Source organism: Anticarsia gemmatalis, chromosome 2 (assembly GCF_050436995.1).
Source record: "Anticarsia gemmatalis isolate Benzon Research Colony breed Stoneville strain chromosome 2, ilAntGemm2 primary, whole genome shotgun sequence".
In the NCBI taxonomy this organism is placed as follows: Eukaryota; Metazoa; Arthropoda; class Insecta; order Lepidoptera; family Erebidae; genus Anticarsia; species Anticarsia gemmatalis.
Window position 1 is genome coordinate 10,957,497 of NC_134746.1, and position 26,189 is coordinate 10,983,685.

Here is a 26,189-nt window from a genome sequence, read left to right on the forward strand (position 1 = left end):
TTCGTAAGAGCCGAGTGAGCGCGATACCGACAGTGACCGTATTCATAGTGTGGCTAAATAAGTTGTTAGTTGACTCTATATATGATAGAGCTATATTTTGAAGTGGACGTGAATGAGATTGCACTAATTAATAGATTGTTCTATATTTATTATTATGTCTGCATAATCGGGTATCTTATTTTGTATCATCAAATAAATGTGCTGAATATGAAACAAGGGATGATTTCCAAAAAACAAAAAAATCCTAATTTTAAATCTTTATTGACTACTAGCTGACCCGCGCAACTTCGCTTGCGTAACATAAGATAGAATGGGTCAAAATTTTCCCCGTTTTTGTAACATTTTTTACTGGAACTCTGCTCCTCTTGGTCGTAGCGTGATGATATAGCCTATAACCTTCCTCGATACATGGGCTATCTAACACTGAAAGAATTTTTCAAATCGGACCAGTAGTTCCTGAGATTAGCGCGTTCAAACAAACAAACAAACTCTTCAGCTTTATAATATTAGTATAGATAGTATAGATAATATTAGTATCACTGTACTAGAACACTACAATCAATATAATGATCATCTGCTCACAATCTTGTTTGGTCATAGTCAAAATGCTGTTTTTAACCTCTACCATATTCTCCAGGGTTGACTAAATGATATGCAAATTAACTGTCAAATAATAGTCTCATCACCTCTTACATTTAATTTGGAACTTATTTAAAGCTTCCTACACCAATCATCAACCCTTCGTATATCAAATTTACATCTGTCCATGTCTTCACTATAAATACGGTCGGGAGTATGGCCGGCGCGGGCGCTACGTTGTCTGCGCGCGCGCCGCCAGTGCTACCGGGCCCAGTTCGACGTCCACACGTCGCGACAAACCAACAAACATGACGAGTAGTGTACAGTTCGTGATTTTATCCGCCTGCCTCGCTTACGGTGAGAACATTTTACTTTTATTTTTTGTGGAAATTTAACGTTAAAATAAAACAAAGAAAAATCTAAGGATTTGAAAGAAAATTGGACGTTAATTTTAGATAAGAATTAGTTATCCATATGTGGAGATTAAGGTCGTTTGTCTAGTCAAAATTAATTTCTATGATACAAGCTAGCAAGATGTTAACGATAACATATTTGATTCTAAGTCCGATACCAATAATGCTTACTATTGAAAGACGATAAAACCTAAACATAAGCATAGAAAAAGATATTATTTTCAACTCACTCATAGTAACAAATATTGAAGCGATGACATAAATAACCATTGAAGGTGAATTTACAAAATCAACATCTAGTCGTGATCTTTACTCTCTGCTTATCCCATGAAAACAAGGCATCATAATAGGTACATACTTTACGTATATACAGCACACATTCTATGACCACACGACTTTGAGAATGTAACACAAATATATTCGACTCTACATATAAAAAATCAATAATACACGTAAATCCAGTCTCAGTTCATTAGTTTTTCACGAATGGTCTCATTTAGACTGGTCGGACTAGTTTGGGGTCGTAACACACATGTTCGTACATACCTATGCTATGTAACAAGATAAACAACTGCTGACACTTAAATGTCAATAAGGTGACATATAGCACCACCTTTATCGCTACTACATTCGTTTTTAATGCTGGTTTTACATATGTATGTAGTTTGGTTCAGTAAGGAAGTGATTGAATGTTACGAAGGTTTTTTAATAATTAAGTCATTTGAGATATAATTTATTTGAGTTTCTTTTTCCAAATAATCCTATTTAAAATCTACTAAGACATAGATAGCCATACATATGTGCTGATTATGACCCATGAAGCCTATATACGACTACTGCGACTCTACATCTATACATAGCTCTACATGATGATAGAACTGAAAGCCTGATATTTTTTTATAATGTCTTATCATTGTGATAAAGTACGTTTCTATCAAGAATATCAATTCATCCAAAAATAAAGAACAACAGAACAAAACTTTCAATTACCTACATAAACTTTTCTAACAAAAACTCTATCTAAAACAAAAAAACGAACCAATAACGTACTCTGTTAAAATAAAATAATCATACAAATTAGTTCTTTTGTTTCGGTCTAGCTACTCTACAATCTAGTCGCTCTACCTCCCTAATAACTGGCTCTATATCTCGTCCAGTCGGAGGATTAAACAAAGCCGAAACGTTTAGAAGTTACGTTACAAAAACTTAGTCATTCCAAATGAAATAATCATACAAATTAGTTCTTTTGTTTCGGTCTAGCTACTCTACAATCTAGTTACTCTACCTCCCTAATAACTGGCTCTATATCTCGTCCAGTCGGAGGATTAAACAAAGCCGAAACATTTAGAAGTTACGTTACAAAAACTTAGTCATTCCAAATGAAATAATCATACAAAATAGTTCTTTTGTTTCGGTCTAGCTGCTCTACAATCTAGTCGCTCTACCTTCCTAATAACTGGCTCTATATCTCGTCCAGTCGGAGGATTAAACAAAGCCGGAACGTTTAGTGGCAGTGTTACGCAAACGGTCCAACAACATGTTGTTGGCATAACGTTTTTGTTTCAAATTCTTGACACAAATAACTGCATAATGCTTGAAAATTATTTTACGGTTTTTACTAGTGATAATGATAATGTAATGTGCAAATGTAATTGTTATAATTCTACATGATAAATTAACTAATACTTATTCAAGAATTGAGGAACTGGGACAAAGTATATAATGACTGACTAAAACGTAAATATTTAAATTTTATTACGAGTAAAGTAATGCTATAAAGAAATACAATAATTATACCTTATCAATATTGGTAGACTAGGCTAACTTTTGTCCACAACCTAAATTATGTGTAACAAATCCTTATGACAATTTCATAAGAAGAACTTTTCGTATTCAGCACAGTGATTTCTAGAGAAACTACCTGCAACCAATCTTATATAGCTTAGTTAAATGTTAGAGCTCCGGGGGCAAATAATATACCTGTATCTATGCGCGGTTCGAAAAGACTAAAAGCTCTAACAATATTAGTAAACGTACTCGATATAAAATAAAATCGTGGCCTACACTAACAAAAACAAAAAAAAAATTAACATTTAATATTAAATCCAATTAGCGGCACACGAAACAAAATAACAATTAGCCAGTACATAATTGTATGAAATAGAACAGTTTCCTACATACAGTTGCCCAACCGATTGGAAAGGGAGCCGGAATCGAGACCAAACACTCAAGGCCCACACCTGCTACTGAACGACATTTAAAAAATTATATATATCATACATTTTGGGCCGAGCTTTGAATGATTTATGATGTTGTGAAACAGCTTAATGGTTATTGAAAATGTCTGGTGTTGTATGAAACTTGAAACGTTAATGTGTTGGAGTTTTAATTGGATTTTTTTGTGTGTTTTAGTGACTTTTGCGAGTGTTTATAATTAAAAAATTTCTGAAAAAAATGGATCAAATTGCATTAATTATAGTTTTAGGTAAAATGTAGAGTAGTTTTTTTTGTATACGTCTATATACAGTATGTTAATGGTATACACGAAATCTGAGTGCAATAATCTCTATCACCTTTTAAGGAAACGAGAGTGTTGCAACTATACAACGAAACAAGTGAAACAATTGTATCTTACTCTACACATAGTAAGTGTTGAAAGGAAAATTGCAATCTTAATCGTGAGATAAACATTAAATAATCGCACGGTTATAATCCGTAATAACCGAGTAAAATTGTATAACAAGCGAGCTAAAAACATTGCTCGTACAAAAGAGTTCAACGCGCGCCGCTTGCACAATACGACGCGTTGATACTTATCTGGCGTAGACTGCATTCGTTTACAATAAAACGTTTTATTTAATATTCTGTATTACGAATAACGTATTTGAGGAATGTTTGCTGCATTGAGAATACGTGACTTAAATATTGAAATACCTAAACAATGTTAAGGAAAAAATACTTTTATTGCATTGTCAAATTGTTTTTTTGCGTTACAACTGATTGATATAGGTAGAAATATTTAACAATACTCAGTTTTTATTTAAAGAAACGCACGCATATCCGCAGACAGTACAAGGTCGTCTGTTTGCAGTCAGTCAACCGACAAGGATTAGATAAAAGTGTAACGTACAGTCGGAAAAGTGAGTAAGTAGAATAAAAAATAACTGTGACCTTGTTATGGTTCAATCAAATACTGAATGTATAAATAGAAAGAATTTAACGTAGAAATATTGTCTTGGTGCATTGTTGCAAGTAAGAGTAGTAGTAAAAGCCAAGATTCTATTCTTGTTTTTTTACATCGATAACTTCGTCTAAATAGTTTTGGGTGAAGTTAAATCCAGTATCTGCAAATAGTCCATCTGGATTGAAATAAGTATAGTGGTTAGGGTCTGTAGAAGAATTTTGTTTTCAGTACCTTTGAAGTTTTCGTAGAAACTAGCCCAGATTTTTGGCCTCATCTAGAGCGATCTCTAATAAACATAATCAAAAAATCTATTCTAATCCTTAACCAAATATATAGAGTGCTTGCATTTATTTATTTTTGACAGTGTTCCACGAGCGATCCCAGACTATGACGTGATACGGGTCGTAATATTTGTAGTTATATCTATACCTAATTAAAAACTAATTAGTTCATTTAATTTTAGTTCCAGTGCCTGTCATTGTAGAGTTCAGTTTAAGCCTCACACAACGAGGTCAGCCTTGCGCCAACTTTTATTTCGGCTAATTAACAATTACGCGGTCAAGTGTGTGTCGTGTTACGTTATGTTCATGTGCCTATTTCTCAATGCTCGCTATTGTTTCCTATGTTCGCTTCAGTGTGAATTACAGAACATTTTTGTAGGTATATTGCGTTTGTAGCGGCTCGCTACATACAGCGACATCTACTGGGACTAGCGCGCAACCAACCACCACGCGCAGTGTGACTGACGTCACAAGTCCTAGATCGCGCTATCGAAGTTTGCACGGCAACTGACTATATATACAAGTTCCCGACTACAACAGTCGGGCAGCTTCAGTTGTAACCATGAATAAACTTTAATGGTGGCCCTATGTACTGAGGAAACGTATCGTAATGTATCCGTAAAGATATGTGATTGCAACGCCTCATGAAAAACTGTAGTGAATTCTTTTTATCGTATGATTTAACCCTTTATTTCGTAACATAAAATGCGCCCGTATCTTAAGAATTACAAAACACCATACTTTTGAAGACGTGAAAGTAATATTTTGATACGAGTACATTATAAAAACCACAAATATGTAATCAAATAAAATGACATGAGTAAATTTTGCGTCTTAATCTGACCACAAAAATGTTTGGTATTCATTAGCCAGATACAGATTCTTACATATTTAATAATATGGTATTCACACGTCAATAATAATAATAATGTCCTCCTAGCCGATATACGACTCCGGCGGTCAGTTTCATTGAAACTGGCCATCTGTGCAGGACTTTGTTTATAGTGTCCAAGTGTGTGCACAATACACAGGTACACTCTCTATTCCATCACTCTCATAGCTTGGTGGGACGGATAACCGACACGACCAGTGAGAGGTCAGGCGCAGGACCGACGGCTTTACGTGCTCTCCGAGGCACGGAAGTCTTCGACCTCAACTTCCCCCTCCCCAACTCCGGGCAATCTCTAAGAAATTCTTAACAGAAAATCTCAGAAAAGACTTTTTGGCCCGACCCAGGATTCGAACCCGAGACCTCTCGCACCGCAGTCGCATATACTACCGACCGCGCCACAGAGGCAGTTATTACACGTCAATAACAAAGATCGGTAAACACTACAAGTTCGTAAAAACTTTGGTGTCACAGATGTTTCTAGATCGGCTGAGTCACAACATTTTTTTTGTATAATTTTAAATATTTTTTCCCAATTCTAGACTTAATTATAGTAACATTAAATATTACAAAAAATAAAGGGTTATGTTTATACTAGCTTACAATAAAATCACTTAACAGCTTTTATTTTAATAGTCAAATTCATTAAATTTTGTATATTTAATACACTGAACTAGAACAAAATAGAACTAATACTCACATTTTACGCACAGCTACATACCAATAGTACACACAAAACCTTGCGAATAGTTTTCACTCCTAGCAGTTATCGATCGGATGCGCTTACGCAACAGTACGTTCTCATCTCGATATCGTCGATATATTAGCATGTATTACGTCGATATCGTAACAATAATGAGCTTTCTTTTGCACGTCATACGGTGTAGAATGTATAGTATTCCATTCATGATCGTATAGTAGTACTTTACATGCAATTGTTTGGTTTTTAGGATTTTGATCAGATTGTTTAATGACTTCTGTTCCTGGTAGTATTTTTATTATACTGCTCGTATAAGTCAGAAGAAGGATATAATATTTCAGTCCATTACTATTTTTTCATCAGATAAAAATCGGATTTTTAAATTTTTCTTAGGTTATTTGAAAACTATAGGCTGTTTTACTAAAGGTTAATTGATTGTTGATTGTGTTTAAAAGCTTACATTTCTGGAAGTAATTTTTTTTAATCATTTATCCTGAAATCACCTGACAGCTCAATCATAGAACACTGCCTCTTAATTGAAACATAAACGTTCATACTATGTTAACATAAGTGGCAAGCTTCCGATACTTCATTTAATAGTAACAAGACTATAATAACCTCCTGATAAAATTATCGTGACCTACATAGATAAATTGTTTCCTCACATTAACGTCCATTTTGTAAAGGTTCAATTGATTTACAAGGCTGCTAGTTTCACAGAATGTTATAAACTTTTATCTCTGAAATTATAGATACAATTTTTTAATAAATCACGAAAGTACTGAGTATATGTATACAGCAAAACACGGTAATATTATAAACGCCTTTGCCGTCACCTTAATGTAAAATAGGCGAGATGATATGTATGTTTGTAGCTTCTATTTCTTCTTCTGTTCCTATAAACTAATAATAGGAAAAAAGAGATAAATGTGAAAAATAACTATCTTTTTCTTTAAGATTTTTTTCCTATTATTAATAAACTAAAGAATAGTATAAAATATTTTTTAACTACCAAAATGTGTAATAACAGTGAGTTTTATTATGTAATAAAAAATCATCATAAGGAAAACAATCGTATAGAAATTTTCACTTTTATTGAGCGTCATAATAATTTAATTTAATGTGATGTCGTAGTACTCATAATCACGAATACGACACGATGTGCTAGTGCATACTTCATTATAGCAAATTATAGTTGTTATATCATTGAGACGCATGTGACGGTTTGAGGCGCCTATAATATACTATTATTATGTACTGAAACTGAGTATTTATATACTACGAACTACACATTTCAATCATCATTATGTATTATAGTAAACTAGCTTTTACCCGCGACTTTGTCCGCCACCTGAATTTTCCCATGAGAGTGCGTCATTTTCCCGGGGTAAAAAGTAGCCTATGTCCTTTCTCGGGTATCAAAATATCTCCATACCAAATTTCATGCAAATTGGTTCAGTAGTGTAGGCGTGATTGAGTAATAAATAGACAGACAGACAGACAGACAGAGTTACTTTCGCATTTATAATATTAGTATGGATTATTCGGATTTCATCTTGATTTCCATACAGCTTTGCACGCAACAAAGGATTACGAGGTTCTGTTTGGTTTTTGGTTAAACAATGATGTATCGAGTTTTCCTTATCAGATTCTCAAGCACCAACCAAAGTTTGCCAATATATGTACTTAGCAAGAAGTACAGTCAATCCGTAAAATACATACATATTCTTACCGCCGAAGTTATGGTTAATAAGTAACGTCTTGTCAAAAGACAATGAATTGAACAGTACTGTAATCAGTCTTAAATACCTAAGAATGAAGAAAGGGAAGAGAATTTCTCTATTTATGTAAAATATTCGTGTTTAAGTCATGTCATGTTCATACAAACAGCATTCTAGAAACTCAAGTTTTCTACGGGAAATAAGAAATATGACGGAAAACCGCAACGTACATAGTGGGCATACGTAAGTTATTAATTATAAAAGTTAGTTATTTATAGAATTAACTAACTTTCTCAAACATATTTGTAAAGGATATCATAATTTATGAACTTTGACCTTTAGTAACGTAACGCATTTTCTCTCCAAAGCAGAATTTGTATAACTTGTTATATTGGACAAGGGTATTATGAATGGAGTGGAGGCGATACAAAAACGTGTCTCTATAAAATTGGTTTTACCTCATTAATTGCTAGCACTCTTTAACATTTTGGCTGATACGAGAAAATACTTGTGTGATGAAAACGTTGAAAGATGTATTTTCATTACGTTATATACACAATGATACTAATACGTTATCTTATCATGATGAATCATTATATTTAAAGACAAACGTGGGGATTTATTTAACTTTATGCTTTATTATACGACTTATACTTAATTTTTATAATAATCTCTATCAATCAACTAATAAACAGTTAAGTAATCAATTAAAATTCACATATATTTCTAGATATTTCTTCCAAAACAAGAAATTTGGCAAACGAAAGTTGCAACACTTTCTAGTCGCGGAGAAAATGACATTTGTAAAGAACAAGTCGTGAAGGAGTCGAAGGCTCTGCATGTCTGATAAGGCTTCGATTTCCTATTCATTCGATAATAGGATTGCAAAACCGCGGAAGGCGCGGTGAAACCGGCTCTGTACCATCTCCAATATTACGTAACCTTCGAGGAAACGTTTGACATATTCTCTGCATTTTGTTTTAAACATGACATTTTATTGTTTACGAAATTCGTTGCGGCTCGTCTAAATGAATTTATGTTTAGTTGACAACTTAATAAGTTACAAGTGTGTAGAAAGCAAAATTATCAGTGATTTATAATATTTGGACTAATCTTTTGGTCTTATGGCCCATGGGTCAACGACTAGTTAATGTATTGAAAAGCAATAAATTACAAAACAAAGTATCAAGAAATTCTACTCTACGACCAAAAAAAATACTGTTTTTGATACATCACTTTACTTTACATTTAAAAACTAGTTCTATGCTTGTAAAATGAATAACGATATTTCGACTATTTTCGAAGTAAAGATTAAAGTTTTTAATTTCAAACTTTGAGTATGTATAGACATACTTCTATTGTGTAAATTGACGTTATTCTACGTCAATACTTAACACAGTTACTCAGGTTTGTGTCAAATATCATAAGAGTATCAATAGAGTGTCATAGAGGATGTACGATATGGGGTAATTACTATGCAACAGTGACATCACAGTGAATTAATCACAAAAACTAGTTCCAGGACTACAAGTTGTTTAATAAATAATGTTATAATGTATGAACAAGCTTGTCATTACCTGTAACGATGGGTTTAAAAGGGAAATCTTAATCCATACACATATTAAAATGCGAATATATAAACTAGGACTGTCTCTGCGATCAGGGAGGTGGCGTACACGACTGTTGATTGTAACGTCCGGGATTTGATTCCCATATTCAAGCAGGTCTTTTCCTAATTTATGTTGCATTATTTTAATAGTGGTCCGGTTTTTGTCATGTGCCTGATATATGGAAATAGGTTTGTTTCCTGTTACATAAGACAAACATTATAAAAGGTGAAATGCTTGTATATTTATTACGCCTATACCTTAGGGTCACGATACGGGTTTTTTTTTGTGTGTATGACCTGATAAATCGATTGTGATGATATTAAACATAGAGATGCTGAAAAATTCGGAGTAAAGTCTACTTACCAATTCAAAAGTTATTCCCAAGATGCTAAAGGCAAGTGGTTAGTCAGTGACTTACACATAATAATCACGTAATTATAAGTATGTGAATTGAATATAATTTGCCACAAGGAACACACAGACAGTGATATTGACAATGAATTAACGTTCAAGAACGACGACACTTATTTGAATGATAATCAAGGTCGTCATGAGATAAATGTCGCTTATAATTTGACTGAACTTTAATTCAAAAGAAAAATAAACCGATACAACTGGCCTTAAATAAAAAAATATATTAGTATTTAGCTGTCAACAATACCTTTTTAAATAAAAAAGTAAAACATGGAAATTTTTAAGTCTGAGTTCTTAATTCAAAGTAAGTTAAGACGTCTTCTTTTCAAAATTAAATTTTGCTAACAAAGTTTTTTATTTTTTGCCAGACTTAGATTTCTAGAGAACTTGTTTTTAATGATATTTCGTAGTCAATGTTTTTATTATAGAACTGTTTGTTCTGTAATAATATTTTATCTTTTTAGTTCTCAGCAGCATTTTTTTTCTTTTCTCAAGCTCTTTCGGTCTCTTCTTACTAAAAAAAACCTGGAGAACAGCCGCGGAACACTACTTTTGATTTGATAATTCGTAATTACATAACCAAGGTCAGTCATTACAATTACTCGAAACTCGATCACAATCATAGACAAACATTCTTTCAGCTCTACCAACCATAAACTCTTTTATAATTATTTTTATAACTCTACATCCATAACTACCTTTATGACTACTTTTACAACTCAACACAGAAAATTCTCATTACATAGTAGATACAATTTTAATAAGCACAATAAATAAGATAAAATCACAGAGAGTTAACTAAATAGTGATAGACAATCAAATTATAATCATTAAGACATCAAGAACGTTATTTGCTTGTCGGCTCTATGTAGCGATCTAATCTGAAGCAGTTGGTAGAGACGGCGACTTTGCGCTTGCGAACCAAGGCTAGCGGCTCGTAACTACTTTCGCCTTTTAACCGCCCGGGCCGCTAAAATGTTGCACATGTATTTTACTCTAAAGGCATGAAGCAATAAGATCAGTAAAACACTCCATTTATTTTACAGTATGTTTTAGTCGACGCAGGATATGGCCTAATATTAGGAAACGTTTAATTACTTGTCAAAGGTTTTGTGACGAAATAGGCATTCCAATTTGTTCCGGGTGCCGGTTTGAATTAGCATTACTTGTCCTGTTTAATGTTTCACTCGTTTGCGATAAATCTAATCCTACATTAATTTTATTAGTCAATACCACAGCCAGTACTTAGCAATAAACATACCACTACAACTTAAGAGTACCACTTTTATATCTAACTAGCTGACCCACGCAACTTCGCTAGCGTCACATAAGAGAGAATGGATCAAAATTTTCCCCGTTTTTGTAACATTTTTTACTGGTACTCTACTCCTATTGGTCTTAGCGTGATGATATATAGCCTATAGCCTTCCTCGATAAATGGACTATATAACACTGAAATAATTTTTCAAATCGGACCAGTAGTTACTGAGATTAGCGCGTTCAAACAAACAAAGAAACAATCAAACAAACAAACTCTTCAGCTTTATAATATTAGTATAGATACCAATAAACTACTGGCTTCCATCCAAGCTTCATTAATCTAGTTAACAGCGAGACGAGTCTGTACAAAACCCTTACAAAACGAGGCCTAGATCTGTTACAAATACACGTTACTTTGAAAGCGAGCCGAAACTTGCCCAATCTCGACCGCTTTAAGGAAACCGTTCACTGTCTTTTAAGGACCAATAATTGCGGAACAACAGTAATTTATCTGTCTTTATATGGATTACATAACGTACTGTTAATAAATCAATTGCGATACTACAATCAACCGTGTTTTACGCCGATAGAAGTCGTCTGTACTGTCACGATATTTCACTCGTTGAATCTAATTAAAATTGATACTGTTTATAGATTCGTGTATTGGTAATGTTTGGTTTATTTGTATCTACTATATAAAAGATAGAATTTTAAGTTTTCTAGTCTAGTAGACTTTTTGTTCAAATGAAAGCTTATCGATATGTAAGTAAAAGTAAGTAAAGTATCGTAGCTCGTGGGTGGCGCAAATTGTTGATTCGGGTTTGATTTTATTTTCGACACAGCTTGCTTATTTCTTAATGCAAGATTTTTTTTAACAACAGAAAGCAACTCATGCCAAAATTGTCTAAAAATCCCATTCGGATTTAAAAAAAAAATTGTAGTGCTTATGAAAATACGCGATGAACACGCACCAATATGTTTTAATAAACTGTATTTTCAGTCTTAAATTAAGATATTTGCCCCTTCGATTACATAAATTTATAGTTGTTTACTTTTCTTCCTCACTGTACTGTCGAATGATAGTAAAAGTAATTTCGCTTTCGAGATCCATGAGCAATTAGATCAACACAGTTTTTATTGTTTTTCCATTAATTAGTTTGAAACAAAGAACTTTCTAAAGTTTACATAACTAGTCTTTGTAATTTAAAGAAATATAATACATTTACAAAAACTGCTTATTCACATATAGAGTTATGTAAAAATATTACATATTGCCTTTTTGGCTCGTGTAGTATACAATTAGATTTTTTTTTTCTTTCGTGATATTATGCTTAATAAATGTTTATCGCAAATTGCACGATTTGATTATAATAACACACACATAATCATTGAGAAAACGTATAATATACTTCCTATTTCGACCAATTTCGAATAAAAAACTGCTTTAATATTATTAAGCATATAACTATCATATACTAGAAACGATAACGTTATAACAATAATAATTTATAATTAATACATAAATAATATCCCACTTTTCCCATAGGGGTACACAGACCAAAGAACGCCACTTGGTACAACTCTTAAAAACATTTTTTAGCCCATTACTGTCTCACTGCTGGGCAAGGGTCTCCTCCAAAACGGGGGAGGGTTAAAAATTAATAACTAATAATTAATAATGACTAGAAAAATATCTAATAACGTTATTTCGTTATTTTCGTGTCAATAGCAGTTACGCGATGTATTGTGTAACAAATCGGGTCAAATAATAGCTGCCGTGGGAAAACGCTATGAGAACGAAGTGACGGAAATCTTTTTGTACGCATTTATAAAATATATTATGTATAGTTCTTTAGTCCTAGAAAGTCTTACATTATTACATGCTAAGTTTTGAAGCTAAGTCTAAATTATAAAACAGGGTATTATTCTTTTCATACGAATTTATCTTTACAAAAGATCATCATCATCATCATTGGCCTGTGTCATCTATTGCAGATGATTCAGGTGGGGTCAGATAGAGGAATATTTGTTGACAAAAGAACTCTTTAAATAATACTGCTTTTGTTTGGAAGGCTTGTAGGTACTACGATTATCAGACAATTAATATTACATGAATTATCACGAAACTAGATTATTCTACAGTCAGGTACTCAAAAATGAACCAGCCAATATTACCAAAATCTAAATCAATAAAGCTTGATATAAACCAATGGAAATTCAAATTGAATGAAACTAGGACGTAATCGAATAGTTCAAAACATAAATAATCTGAATCTAAAACTCCAATTACTTCCATTTTGACCGAGCACGTTAAAATACGCCAAAGTTGCAGTCTAAAAAAGATATGTGTGTCATTTTAGTGGCCCAACACACATTATCACTAGGTAATACCATTTGCACCGCAAGGTCACGAAAGTATAACACGCCAATTATAAGTTCTTTTATACAGCGCTTATTATAATTAGCACGTTTAATAGCTCTTACACGTGTTATGAAATGAGACTTTTGTTCAAAACAGTATTGTTAGAAAACAAATATCGTACTAACATTGTCGAAAAATTAAACATTTGATAATAGATCTAACTACCCTTGTTGATTTTACATTCAAACTACTCAATGTATTTTGATGAAACTGGTACACAGATTGTTTTAGAACCTGACCTTACAAATAAAACTTTATGCCATCAAAAACATTCTGTAAAAACCTCAAGTCTCGCCGTAAAAAGTTGTGAGATCTATATAATACCAAGTCGATTAATCTATTTAGTCTCTACTTAAAGGACCTTCTGTCTTAAGTTATTACGTATGTTATTATCATGCCAATTTAAAAAAAATACCTCTAAAACAAATAGACCGACCTGGCCATCGCATGATTTGATTATTAGTATGTATCACACTACACAGCACGACGAGAAGTTAATGCTCCTGAAATGTTAATGGCGAATTTGTGTTTTCTTGCGATGACCAAGTCGATCTATTTGTTTTAAAGGTATTTTTTTTAAATTGGCATGATAATAACATACGTAATAACTTAAGACAGAAGGTCCTTTAAGTAGAGACTAAATAGATTAATCGACTTGGTATTATATAGATCTCACAACTTTTTACGGCGAGACTTGAGGTTTTTACAGAATGTTTTTGATGGCATCTCACTTCTTTTTGTAGAGCGAATAGAGCAAACATAAGTCCAATTTGTATGGAAAGCCGTATTTTTTTCATAATTCAACATATTTTCCTATGGGAATGTTGTTCAGTTTCATGGGCTAAACACCCTTAGCCACCCTATACCCCCTCCCGTTATGTCTCATATAGTAGATACATATTTACACCTATTTTTTTTATTTTCTACAGAAATAATAATTTAATTCATTAACTGCAAATGTAACCTTGTAATCTTATACATTTATATGGGATTACAAAGTTATTGTTGCAGTTAGTGTATTTAGAAAACTTGACCGAAATTAGAAAATATTGAATTTTTCCCATGATTAAGACACTAAACCCTATTTGTATTCTAAATTTTAAGCTTCTAAGTCTGCTAGAAGTACCTTAGACTTTTGATGATCGGTGAGTCAGTGAGTCAGTGAATCAGTGAGTGACAAAATTCAAAATTTTAACAAGTTGTCATTCTTAAACTACTGGTTCAAATTGACTGAAATTTTAAATATATCGTGTTTATACAATGACTGATTAGTTGCTGAAAATCCAGGCTTCTTGTTTTATCCACTACGAAATTATAGGGGTGTCAAAAATAGCCCGAATTGCTTCGAGAAAAGGATGTTACGGCCGTGCCGCTTTTTTTTTGCTCGACTTGCGGGGGCACTTCCGTGCCCCCAGATACTACAACAAATCTTTTAATGGGGAGTGAGCCTCATCGTTTGTTATTCTCTATCGGCTATAATAAAACTTTCTTGCAATCAAAATTAATGTTTTACACCCTTAATCAAAAACATAATAAACGTAATTAGTATTATACAATATCTGCTTTCGATTGTTGATGAATTTTTAATGCGAAGTATAAGTAACTACTGTAGAACTAACCATTATTAAAGGTTAACTGGATGCAGGATGTTAAATGTCCTATTTACCATCCTTCATCAAGTCGTAATGCTTATAGTAGTATAATAAATGCTAAGTAATAGGTTACTAAGCCTGTGATCTGATTTAATCATAGTAACTGCTAATCCCTTTGAAAAGAATTTAGGAAACCATGTCACACAAAAGTTTTTTTCACTTAACTGCTTTGATTATAAATGTCTGAGGAAGGAGATAAAATAATAAGTCTTTATCAGCATCTGAACATGTTACACCAAATTGAGATGTATAGTTAGGTGTAATATGTGACGGAATCTTGATAAAACTAGACTTGTAGCGCAATTCTCTACAATCGGTACTGTCGAGTATCAAGAGATTGACATTTAAAATGTACTGCCAAAATAGTTCTCACCGAGCCCAGTAGAGGCGCTAGACAGATTTTCGTGTAAAAATTCTCGATATATAGCCGGTAGTCGGTAGTCGATAGCAATGGAGAATCGAGCTACTGGTCACCTTTAGTTTTTTGCGACAAACTAATAGACATTACGAGTTGTTTACAAGCAAATCAATGCAAAGAAGATACTCCTCGTGTAAAAGTAAAAGTGTCCGAGGTTGTTGCTACCGTGGCCGACATCTGGTGTCGTTAGCTCACGAGCGACTTACTCACGACATACGAACAGTACCGTGTACGACTGTACACGTGCTATCACACTAGCTACTACTGTAGCGCGATTCTCTATAACAGTCGGTCTCTGTAACAATCGAGTATTCATAGATTGACAGTTAAAATATGCTGCAAAAATAGTCCTTATGGCACCCACTAGAGGCGCTTACCAGAATTTTATACAAAATTGGTATACACCTAGCCGATTGCCGGTAGTGCTGTCATAATCACTGATACGCAGCACAATTCTCTACTACTACGGAATATCGACAGCCGGTTTCCTATCGAGAAATTTTGTTGCCGTACATTTAAAAGGTACAACTCATGATTTTCGATAGTATCTATTGAAGAGGATGTGAGTGTGAACTCATATTAACTATAAAAATCTCAAAGCGACTTTGTCCCGATGCAAATGTAAGTTGCAACAGAATTGGTATTTTTGTTTACATATTTAACGTGATTTGATGTCAAGGCTTAGATGCACGCTCTTTACTTAACATAGATGATGTTGTTTAACTCGTATGCAGAATCTTTTTTGTAATGTCAAACAAATACCAAGCATTGGAAAGATTACTTGCAGATAACCTATCCTAGGGATAAAGTGACGGCTAATGTAAGAAAATGACTGTCGAAATTCCACCTGGTTACCTAACCGATACTTATTCAAAAGTGGTAACACTAACCACTAGAGATATATTAAAATATTGATGTATAAGTCGACCATGTTATCAAAGAACGGTAATATCATAAATCAATGATTACCAAATTATTATTAACCAAGTATACCGTGCAATATAACTAAACGATTGTACTCTATTACACGCTAATAAATCATTCATCCGAATTCCCAAAATGCTCAGCTATACCGAGCATGTTGGCATTCGGATTGACGATAATATCAATGTTATGTTCGATACTGCTACCAGCCACGCATATTTAACTGAAACAATATAAATACGAAACTAATGCTAAAAAGAGCTCTTATTAAGATTATGATTTTTTAAAGATTTCGAGGGTTTTATCTACTGGGGCCGTAATAAACTGTACAGTACAGTACAGTAACAATGGCTCGATTCACTACTACTATCCACTACCGACAGCCGGTTAGCTATCGAGAAATTTTACATGAACATCTATTTAGCACCTCTACCGAGCTCCGTCAGAACAATTTCGGCATTACATTTTAATTGTCTAACTCTCGAAACTCGACATGTACCGACTGTTGAAAATTGCGATACCGTTGTCGCGTACCAGAAAATCAATCGATCCTGCAACTAAGACAACTAGTTTCCACTGGTTTAGTCTATTGCAGTCCCAACCGTTGGGACTCTCAAAGTGTCCCTTCTTGTAATAATTCATCAAGCCGCTTGTGAACACAATATGTATTATTTCTCGATATTACGTTATTCTCGTGCACTGAACTTACAAAGTACCACGGAATTATGCATACTAGCTAATTATAAGTTATACTGCATTTCCTCATCGGAACTGATATAGGAAATAATAGCGTGAGTGAAATATTCAGGAGTACTTATTATAACACGAGGGAAAGCGGTAGGAGAGTGCGAGCAATTTGACCTATCACGATAAGAACCTGTATTGTAGGACTATGTGGGAACTTGGTTTATCAAGTTTAGTAAGGAAGAGAAGGTTTATAATTATACATTATTTTATTTGTTTACAAAGTGTGATCGTAATTTTAAGTAAGTCCTAATTCCGCAATTTTTTTTCTATGTGCTTGTCGCTTATACCCTTTCTTAATTTAACCTATTTTTTTAAAATAATAAAAATTAAATTTCTTTGGTATGAACTGTTACTATTTTTGTTTCATCAAAACAAACAATATGTTACAAATGCGAAAGTCTGTCGGTCTCTGCCACATTGACGGCTGAATCAGAAGACCCGGCTACCTGTTTTTTAACCTAAATAAAACACCTCCCTGCGACTGGGGCCACGTGGTTCAACTAACACATTTCTATTATAGCATCTAACCCATAAAGATCCGATATTCATGTAGCACACAAAAAGCATTACTAAATAACAAAGCTGCACTAATATAATCAAGTTGTCTAGACGTCAGCGCAGGAGTCGAGTATTAAGCGTTGCGTTCAAGTTTGCACAACTGTACGTGTAGAAATCAACAAGTAATGGAAGGATTTAACATAATTGCCTTAATAATAGCAGCGAAGAACGAGAAAGACTCGTAATGTTATGTAATTGATTAAACCATGTATGTTTGGTCGTAGTCTTAGATATTATATGTTAGGCGTTAGCTGAATAAAGCACTAAGTGCAAGTTGGACTCGCGCAAGAAGAGTTCAGTACCATTATTTATAACACAAACAATATAGCACGCCACTGTGTGTCTAGGTTTTACACAATGTATTATACATTTTTAAAATGTGCTCCAACTGTCGCGAACTCAATGTTCAAGGTTGCGAATAGGTTTTGTAAAGTGCATACCTTAGGTACACATGTGTCGCCGTATGATTTGATTTACAAAATGGTTAAGAAAGAAAAAATAAGAAGAGAGATTTAGGCAATAAGTTTGTTGTTGTTGCTAATGATTTGAATGAGAGGCTATACTTAAGGCTGTAAATGTTAATGTGTTACCATACAATAACAGTATTACCTTTATGAGAGAAATAAACCATATATGTAGGGGAACCTGTTGTACCTTGGCACTATGTGTACCTAGGCCACTGGGCTCGTTTTCATATATTCGCGCGATACTAAATTCTACTGTTTACGGTATTCGATACGTCACTACAGACTATTTAATGTAAAGTTAGTCGCATTCCGCCATTAAGCCGGTGTTTGGTGTTATCGACGCTGAAACTTTTTTGTGTGAAAAAGTAAGTATTTCTAATATATTTTGAAGTCTAATAGTTTTAAAAGTTTTCTAATAGTCACTTAACTGTTATATGCTATCGGTTCTTTGATTTTACAAGTCTCAACACAATAAAAAACTTACGAGATTCTTAAATTCTAAACAATATAAAATCACCGTTTTAGTGAAGTTGGAGTAGTGTTGTACCTCGGTCACTGTCGATCAGCTGTACCTTGGCCACTGGCCAAGGTACAACCTGGATGTTATACTTTGGCCAGGAGAATGTTTTATTAAATTATTTCACATTTACGTAATAATATTCCTAATTAAATATCTTTATTATTTCAGAAATCGATGCAAAAATCTCTTAAAAACTGGAAATGGCCTGAAAAAGAGGAGATTAAAACCCCGCAAAAAGTTAACAAGAACAGAGAAATTTATTATGTTCCAGAGATACAGAAGTACTGGGATTTCTACTAAATGCTTAAGGCTGAATAATATATCTACATTATTGATAGTGTTTTTATAATAGCTAGTCCATATGACTGATTAAAAAAGAGAGAAATAATAATTTATATATAGGTAAAGATAATCTATACTAATCTATACTATATATAATATTATATATATCTATACTAATATTATAAAGCTGAAGAGTTTGTTTGTTTGTTTGATTGTTTGTTTGTTTGTTTGTTTGAACGCGCTAATCTCAGGAACTACTGGTCCGATTTGAAAAATTCTTTCAGTGTTAGATAGTCCATTTATCGAGGAAGGTTATAGGCTATATATCATCACGCTACTGCCAATAGGAGCAGAGTACCAGTGAAAAATGTTACAAAAACGGGGAAAATTTGACCCATTCTCTCTTATGTGACGCAAGCGAAGTTGCGCGGGTCAGCTAGTGTTATATAATATTATAAAGCTGAAGAGTTTGTTTGTATGTTTGAACGCGCTAATCTCAGGAACTACTGGTCCGATTTGAAAAATTCTTTCAGTTTTAGATAGCCCATTTATCGAGGAAGGCTATAGGCTATATATCATCACGCTATGACCAATAGGAGCAGAGTACCAGTAAAAAATGTTACAAAAACGGGGAAAATTATGACCCATTCTTTCTTATGTGACGCAAGGGAAGTTGCGCGGGTCAGCTAGTTGTTTCAATATTTTGTTTTCCTTTGCTATGCTATATAGGTATATTGATTTGTTATATTATATTATGTGATATCGTCGCTGCGCCTGCCAAGTTCCACATGTGTCTTTTGTGAGATTTTGGAAAACTTTTTTGTTTATTTGGGACACAATATTCATTTTTTTTAACATCAAAATACACATATGGAGTTTTGCAGGCGCAGCGATGTGATGTAACGAAACGGTGGCCAAAGTTAGTTGTTTTTGTTTAAATATTTTGTTTGAAAAGCATAAAAAAAGCTATGAATATTATTAATTTTTATCATTTCTAAATTTTGATCATTTGAGAATTTTTTAAATGTTTTGTTAAATACTGTATACTGTAATAATACTGTGTACTGTAATAAATCAAATAAAATGATTTTAGTTAACAAAACTTGATAATTTGCTTAAATTACCCCCAAATTTCAATGTGGCCTAGGTACAACGTACTACTGGCCTAGGTACATAGGGTATGTTGTACCTAGGCCACATTTCCCATTTTTTTTTAAATTTAAAAATATTATGTAAATATTAAATATACATTTCTGATATTTTTTTGGTGAGTACCCAAATAATTGACATTTCAAACTATGCAAATATGATTTGTGTGCTGCACGTCAAATCACAATAAAAAATATATTTCTAAAAAACCGGCCTAGGTACAACAGGTTCCCTTACACATATACTCATTTGGTGATTAACATAATGGCTCAAATGGTAGTCTTATTTAAGCACTATATATCGACAGTGATTTAAACAATGTTACAAGAAGAAAACAAATTACGCAATAAATGCAGATAAATACATTACAGATATCGATTCATAAGTAAATTTAGTAAAATAACTCACCAGGTTGAAAATCGCTGTCCGTTCGGGTCGTGGCTACAAATAAGGGTGCTCGCCCTGTCTATCCGTACTCTCAGTTGTCATTTACAGCATTTACTTCTACCCTCAAATTCGTTTCGAAATAGTTGCGTTCAGAAATAAAATATTTTGATTCGATTCGATTTGATATGCGATTGCATTCGCCACACTAAAATAATGACAAATGTGTTACTAATTATATATTAATCATTGTGACTTTTTAGGATGTTTGGGAATATTTATAACCTCAAAATTCGTAACCTTGCCAAGGCTGATTCAGATTACGCTTATAACTAAAACCATAATAATATTTTATATTTTCTACGTATCAGGAATCAAGCAGTTTCATGCACCCTAATTATGTATAATGCTATCTTAATATACCAAAGATTAGGTTGTTGAATATTAATTGCCGTTTGCAAATAAAACGTATTACATAGTATCGACAAAAGCCTCCAAAGTGACAAGCAAATAACTTTCATAATCGATTAAATGACAACTGTAACGGTGTAATCGATTTAACGCATTATTTAGCAGTGTTGTACTATAATTTGTTATGTCAGTCTCAACAATTATATAAACGTATAATTGATTTAGAATTTTATACATAGTAACAGGTTTTTTTTTGTAATTATTTATGGTACATATTTTATAAAGCGAGTAGCTATAAGTATTATAAAGGAGTAAAAAGTGACCGTTTTTAAATCAGTATAGGTAAAGTAGTGTTTTATTACTAACCTATTTTTCTTCCGTCATTTATATAAGATGAGTCGTTTTACTATCTTCAGACTTAAAGATCGTAATTAAATTTAATATCAAACGCACATACTTCCAGTAAATTATGTTATTATACTACACTAAAAGTACTTAAACAATTAACAGGATATTTCAAACGCCAAATTAGAATTCTGTTGATGTATCCAATCAAGAGTAATTCCTTCAGACTGTACTTCGTAGGTACCGCGTCAAAGAAATTATTCGATCGCTCCAATTAGGTACAGTCGACCTCACATAGGGTTGCAACACGATACGCTCCACCGGTTGTAGCACACGCATTACGTTGAAAGTGCAACCTCGAATTAACGCTTGCCAACCCTTGTTTGTTGACGCGGCAAAGTTGATCAATGGTCAATGGACTTTACAAATGGCTTACAAACATGTATTTAACGGAAAACGGCTTTCAGTTTTACGAGAGTGACAGTTTTGTAGCTTGAGATATGTCAATAGTCGATAAACTTGCGATGTGGTCAAGACTGTTCTTGCCATCAGAGCGGCAACTACAAGTAGGGTGTTTTTGCCAGATATGTATGATAAAATACCGAATTTAAACCTAGTATCATTTGATGACAATATGATGTAAGCATGGGGTAACAAATATGAAAATGTTGGAACAATATTATATTAGCAAGTGCTAGCTACACTTAAAGACTAGTTTTGTAAGTGCAATATAATAACGTCAACTCTATATTTTCTCTGAAGCATACTTTTCCGAAAACTATTTTAGCTATTAACAACTAAGTACTAACTTTTTTTTTCAATCCTTAATTAATATTTTGTCCATGACCTGAATCTAGACGTTAATTTTAAGTTTCCTAATCACTTAGGCTATTATATATTGTTAAACACGAACATTATCGTTGATTGATTTCGTTGTGAAAGACACGTGTGTGGTATTTACATGAAGTTGCGTTTAACCAATTAAATAGCTTATAAAGTCCTTCCTAGGCGTAAGTGATTTTTTTGCGATATATCGTAACAATGTATCTAATATATTAAATTCTCGCGTCACAGTTTTCGTTACCGTAAACGGCTTGACCGATTCTCATGAAATTTTGTGTGAGTAGGACTGAGAATCGGCCAACATCTTTTCTATGCCCCTTAATGACACTTTTTTTTTTTAATTTGATGGCAAAACAACGTTTGCCGGGTCAGCTAGTAATAAAATATAATAAGGTTTCCTATTGCTAAAGTATAGGAGAAAAAAGTTGCGTGCATCAGATTCAGCTAGTAGGCATATTTATATGCACTATACCAACATCTGGTATTCGTGGCAACTTAAGACGCCGCACCGATAACTTTTCGACTTTAATATATTATGTGTATTTCTTCTAAGGTTCAAAAATTACCGTTTTTTATTCATAATTTGATTCAAAAAAAAATGCTCTAGAAATTAATTCGCTTTTGGACTTTTTTGTTTTTGTTGTTAGCTGTGCCGATGTAGTAATATGATTATATACTAGGTAGTTTCTGACTGTAACATTGTTACAACCTAATGAACCGTGGTTGACCATGTATCGGAAAAAATGGCTGCAACAAGTCGAATGTAATCACCTAATCTAAGCAATTAAAATTAGTAGATGTACGATTTCTAAAACAAGTTCGTAAGAAGTTAATTTTAGTAACATCCTTGATGGATGGAATATTACTTGATTTTTATCAACAAAGCTAGTTTTTGATGAAGAGTTAACTTTTGCGTGTTAAGAAAGTCAGTAATAATAAATGTATGTGCGTCCGTTTTCATATTGTGCAAAAATACTTATGCTTTGTTTTTTTTTCAGCCAGTGCAGGCATCCTTCTAGAACATGCGCCAGCGTGTCCTGAACAACATGGAGTTCAGGTAATAATTCAATAACAATTTACAGTTATTTATCTCATGAGTATGTAGAGAGTGAGTTCGTAAAATTAAGACTTCAACTTCAACCGACCATATAAAAAAGTAAGCTATAGAAAAATGAACTGAATTCCTCTTTAACAGAGCCGATAAGGGGATTTATTCATTTGTGGTAAACTTGTTTTCTAACATGAAAAAGAGAAACATGCAGTTTTCATTATTTTTATTACGACATAATATGTGTGTCTAATCAAAATCTTTCCTCACGTTTCCAGGCTTACGCTCACCCAGAGCTGTGCGACCAGTTCTTCCTGTGCACCAACGGCACCCTGACCGTGGAGACGTGTGAGAACGGACTGCTGTTCGACGGCAAGGGCGCCGTGCACAATCACTGTAACTACCACTGGGCCGTCGACTGTGGCACCAGGAAGGCTGATTGTAAATATATCTTACATACCTATAAGACAACGCTATTTTCCAGAGAACTAAACATTTTGGACCAATGGTTTATTATGATTCTCCTTCATAAAGACAGCAATTAGGATCACATTTTGGTTAAAAGAAGAAACTAACTTTCTTCTGACTCTTGGAAAAATAAGAGTGTCAATCCACATTTTTTCTTTAGATATTCCATCCAGTTAAAAATCCTAAACAACTACAATTGTTTTAATCTGAAAGGTGATAAAATGATTTTCTGATAAGTGTGCTTACTCTCTCAAGGTTTTTGACGGGGCTTTTAAATTATAAGAGCCTGTGATGAGAACTTTATCTGAGCCATCTGTAAAGAATTTAATAAATAGTTGACAAAAAATAGTTCACATTTTCTATGAACAAAGACAGAATCTTAATATTGTCTTTATATTTCCAGTGGTTCCCCTGTCAACTCCTGGCTGCGAGTACCAGTTCGGCATCTACCCAGACTCAGACGAGTGCTCTACCAGCTACGTCAAGTGTGCCTACGGTATCCCCGAACAAGAGCCTTGCACCCCCGGTCTGGTTTACGACGAACGCATCCACGGATGCAACTGGCCTGATCTCCTCCAGCCTTTCTGCAACCCTGAAGGTAAGCTACATAATGCTTAAAGTTACATGACGTGATCAATGTAGATGATATTTTAAAATATTTAAATTTAATTATTCAAAGTCATCAAAACATGATGTAAAAAATTGGGGAAGACATGATCTGTATTTAAAACTGAACTAAGCTAACACAATTATTTTATTACAAAATCGAATAGAATTTGATTGTAATAATATTTAATTATGAACTCCCAAAGAGTTAGAGGAGAAAGAAAAGAATATACTAAAGCTGTAGATAAGGGGCTGCATTGAATCGAGATGTCAATCAAAAGATATTATTAAACATTTACCTACTTTTTAAGATTTCTAACAACTATACTTTGTTCACAGCCGTCGTCGGTTTCAAATGCCCAACCAAAGTCCCATCAAACACCCAGGCGGCCAAATTCTGGCCGTTCCCTAGGTTCCCCGTGCCCGGAGACTGCCACCACCTGATCACCTGCGTCGAAGGACACCCGAGGCTCATCGCTTGCGGAGAAGACAAGGTCTTTGATGACCACTCACTGACTTGCGAAGATCCCGAGGTCGTTGCCTCCTGCGGTGGAAGACACGCGTGATTTGAGAAGACGGCGGTATCATAAGACGAAAACGATATTGATGTAGAACGAATCCAAAATACTCCTTTAATTCTTTAGAATCACCCTTTAATTCTATAGAACTTTAGTACTAAAGTGTCATAGCAATTCATGTTTGTATGTATATTGTACATAATTGTTTATATTATTTTAAAGATCGTCGTCATCTTTGAATTATTTTGCAAAATTATAATTATTCTTTAACGTATACTAACGCAATTGATACTATTACGTTTTCGTCTTGTGATACGATATTTTATATTAATTTAATTTCACTGAATGATTGGAATATGTTTCCACCGAGTCCTATTTATTTCTAATAATACCTGTAACCTGAGATTCTTATTCTTTACAAACTGCCAAATACAGTTGATTCGTGCGTGATATTAGTTACCATAGAAATATGTATAACCTGTAGAAATGAAATATGTATCTCTTCATATAGATTTTTTCTGTAAATATAAACGCTGAAATAGTGGAAATGTAAATAGAAAGTTATGCGAGATGATTAATATATTTAATTAATTACAGTTTTGGTTTTTTTATTTCTTTGGCGAAACTATAAGGGGATCTTAACAAATAAAGTTTTACTATTACTTTATAACTTAATAACAGACACATACTGCCAGCTTATCAGTCGTATAGATAAATGACATAAACGGTGTTTAGTAGTCAATGTATTTGATTAACATAAGCAACGACATGTAATTTGTAATTCCTGTGTATTGATTATTTCATTTTGTGAAACAGCTAACAGCTTTTGTTCGGATTTTATCAGTCTCGTAATGTGATATAAACAAGCGCCTGAGGATAAAGGTAAAGCAATTTGTTTCAGAAAAGCGACGACAAACAATCCGCGTTCATTCGTATAATATAGATACAGAGAATATAGATCTATATGAGGGTTTAGTGATAGGGACTAGGAATCTATTTAGAACTATCACTATAATTATTTACGTGTGTTTGTAAAATGTATTATAATTATTAGTACTTGTTAATATAAAGTTAGTAAATGTAGTTAGGCAGGTCGCCACAAGGGCAAATAGCCATTTTATATCTCACATAAACTTATGTACTTTTTATGAAAAACTATTAACCCTAACTTGCAGTAATATCTATTATCGATTAAAAGTTTGGTCATTTAGGGAGGAATGCTGATAAACACGATGTAAAGATTAGCTTTAGGTCGGCTCACATGAATAACCACTCTCGTGTTTCAGTTCTGCTACTATGTTAATATGCAAACAAACTCAATTACTCGGTCCCTTAGCCAAATCAGGCTATTATCGTCTCTCCAGAGTAGTATTAGC

The 26,189-nt window shown here is 33.5% G+C and overlaps 1 protein-coding gene across 1 annotated transcript; it reads left to right on the forward strand.

Annotated features, from left to right (window-relative positions):
- The first annotated feature begins 792 nt into the window (after positions 1-792).
- On the forward strand, positions 793-25,409 carry Peritrophin-A (Peritrophin A). The gene is made up of 5 exons (XM_076132256.1): positions 793-936; positions 23,172-23,230; positions 23,500-23,662; positions 24,093-24,287; positions 24,635-25,409. Exons 1-5 carry the CDS (start codon positions 888-890, stop codon positions 24,859-24,861), a joined length of 693 nt encoding a protein of 230 aa, XP_075988371.1. The 5' UTR covers positions 793-887; the 3' UTR covers positions 24,862-25,409.
- Positions 25,410-26,189: the final 780 nt, after the last annotated feature.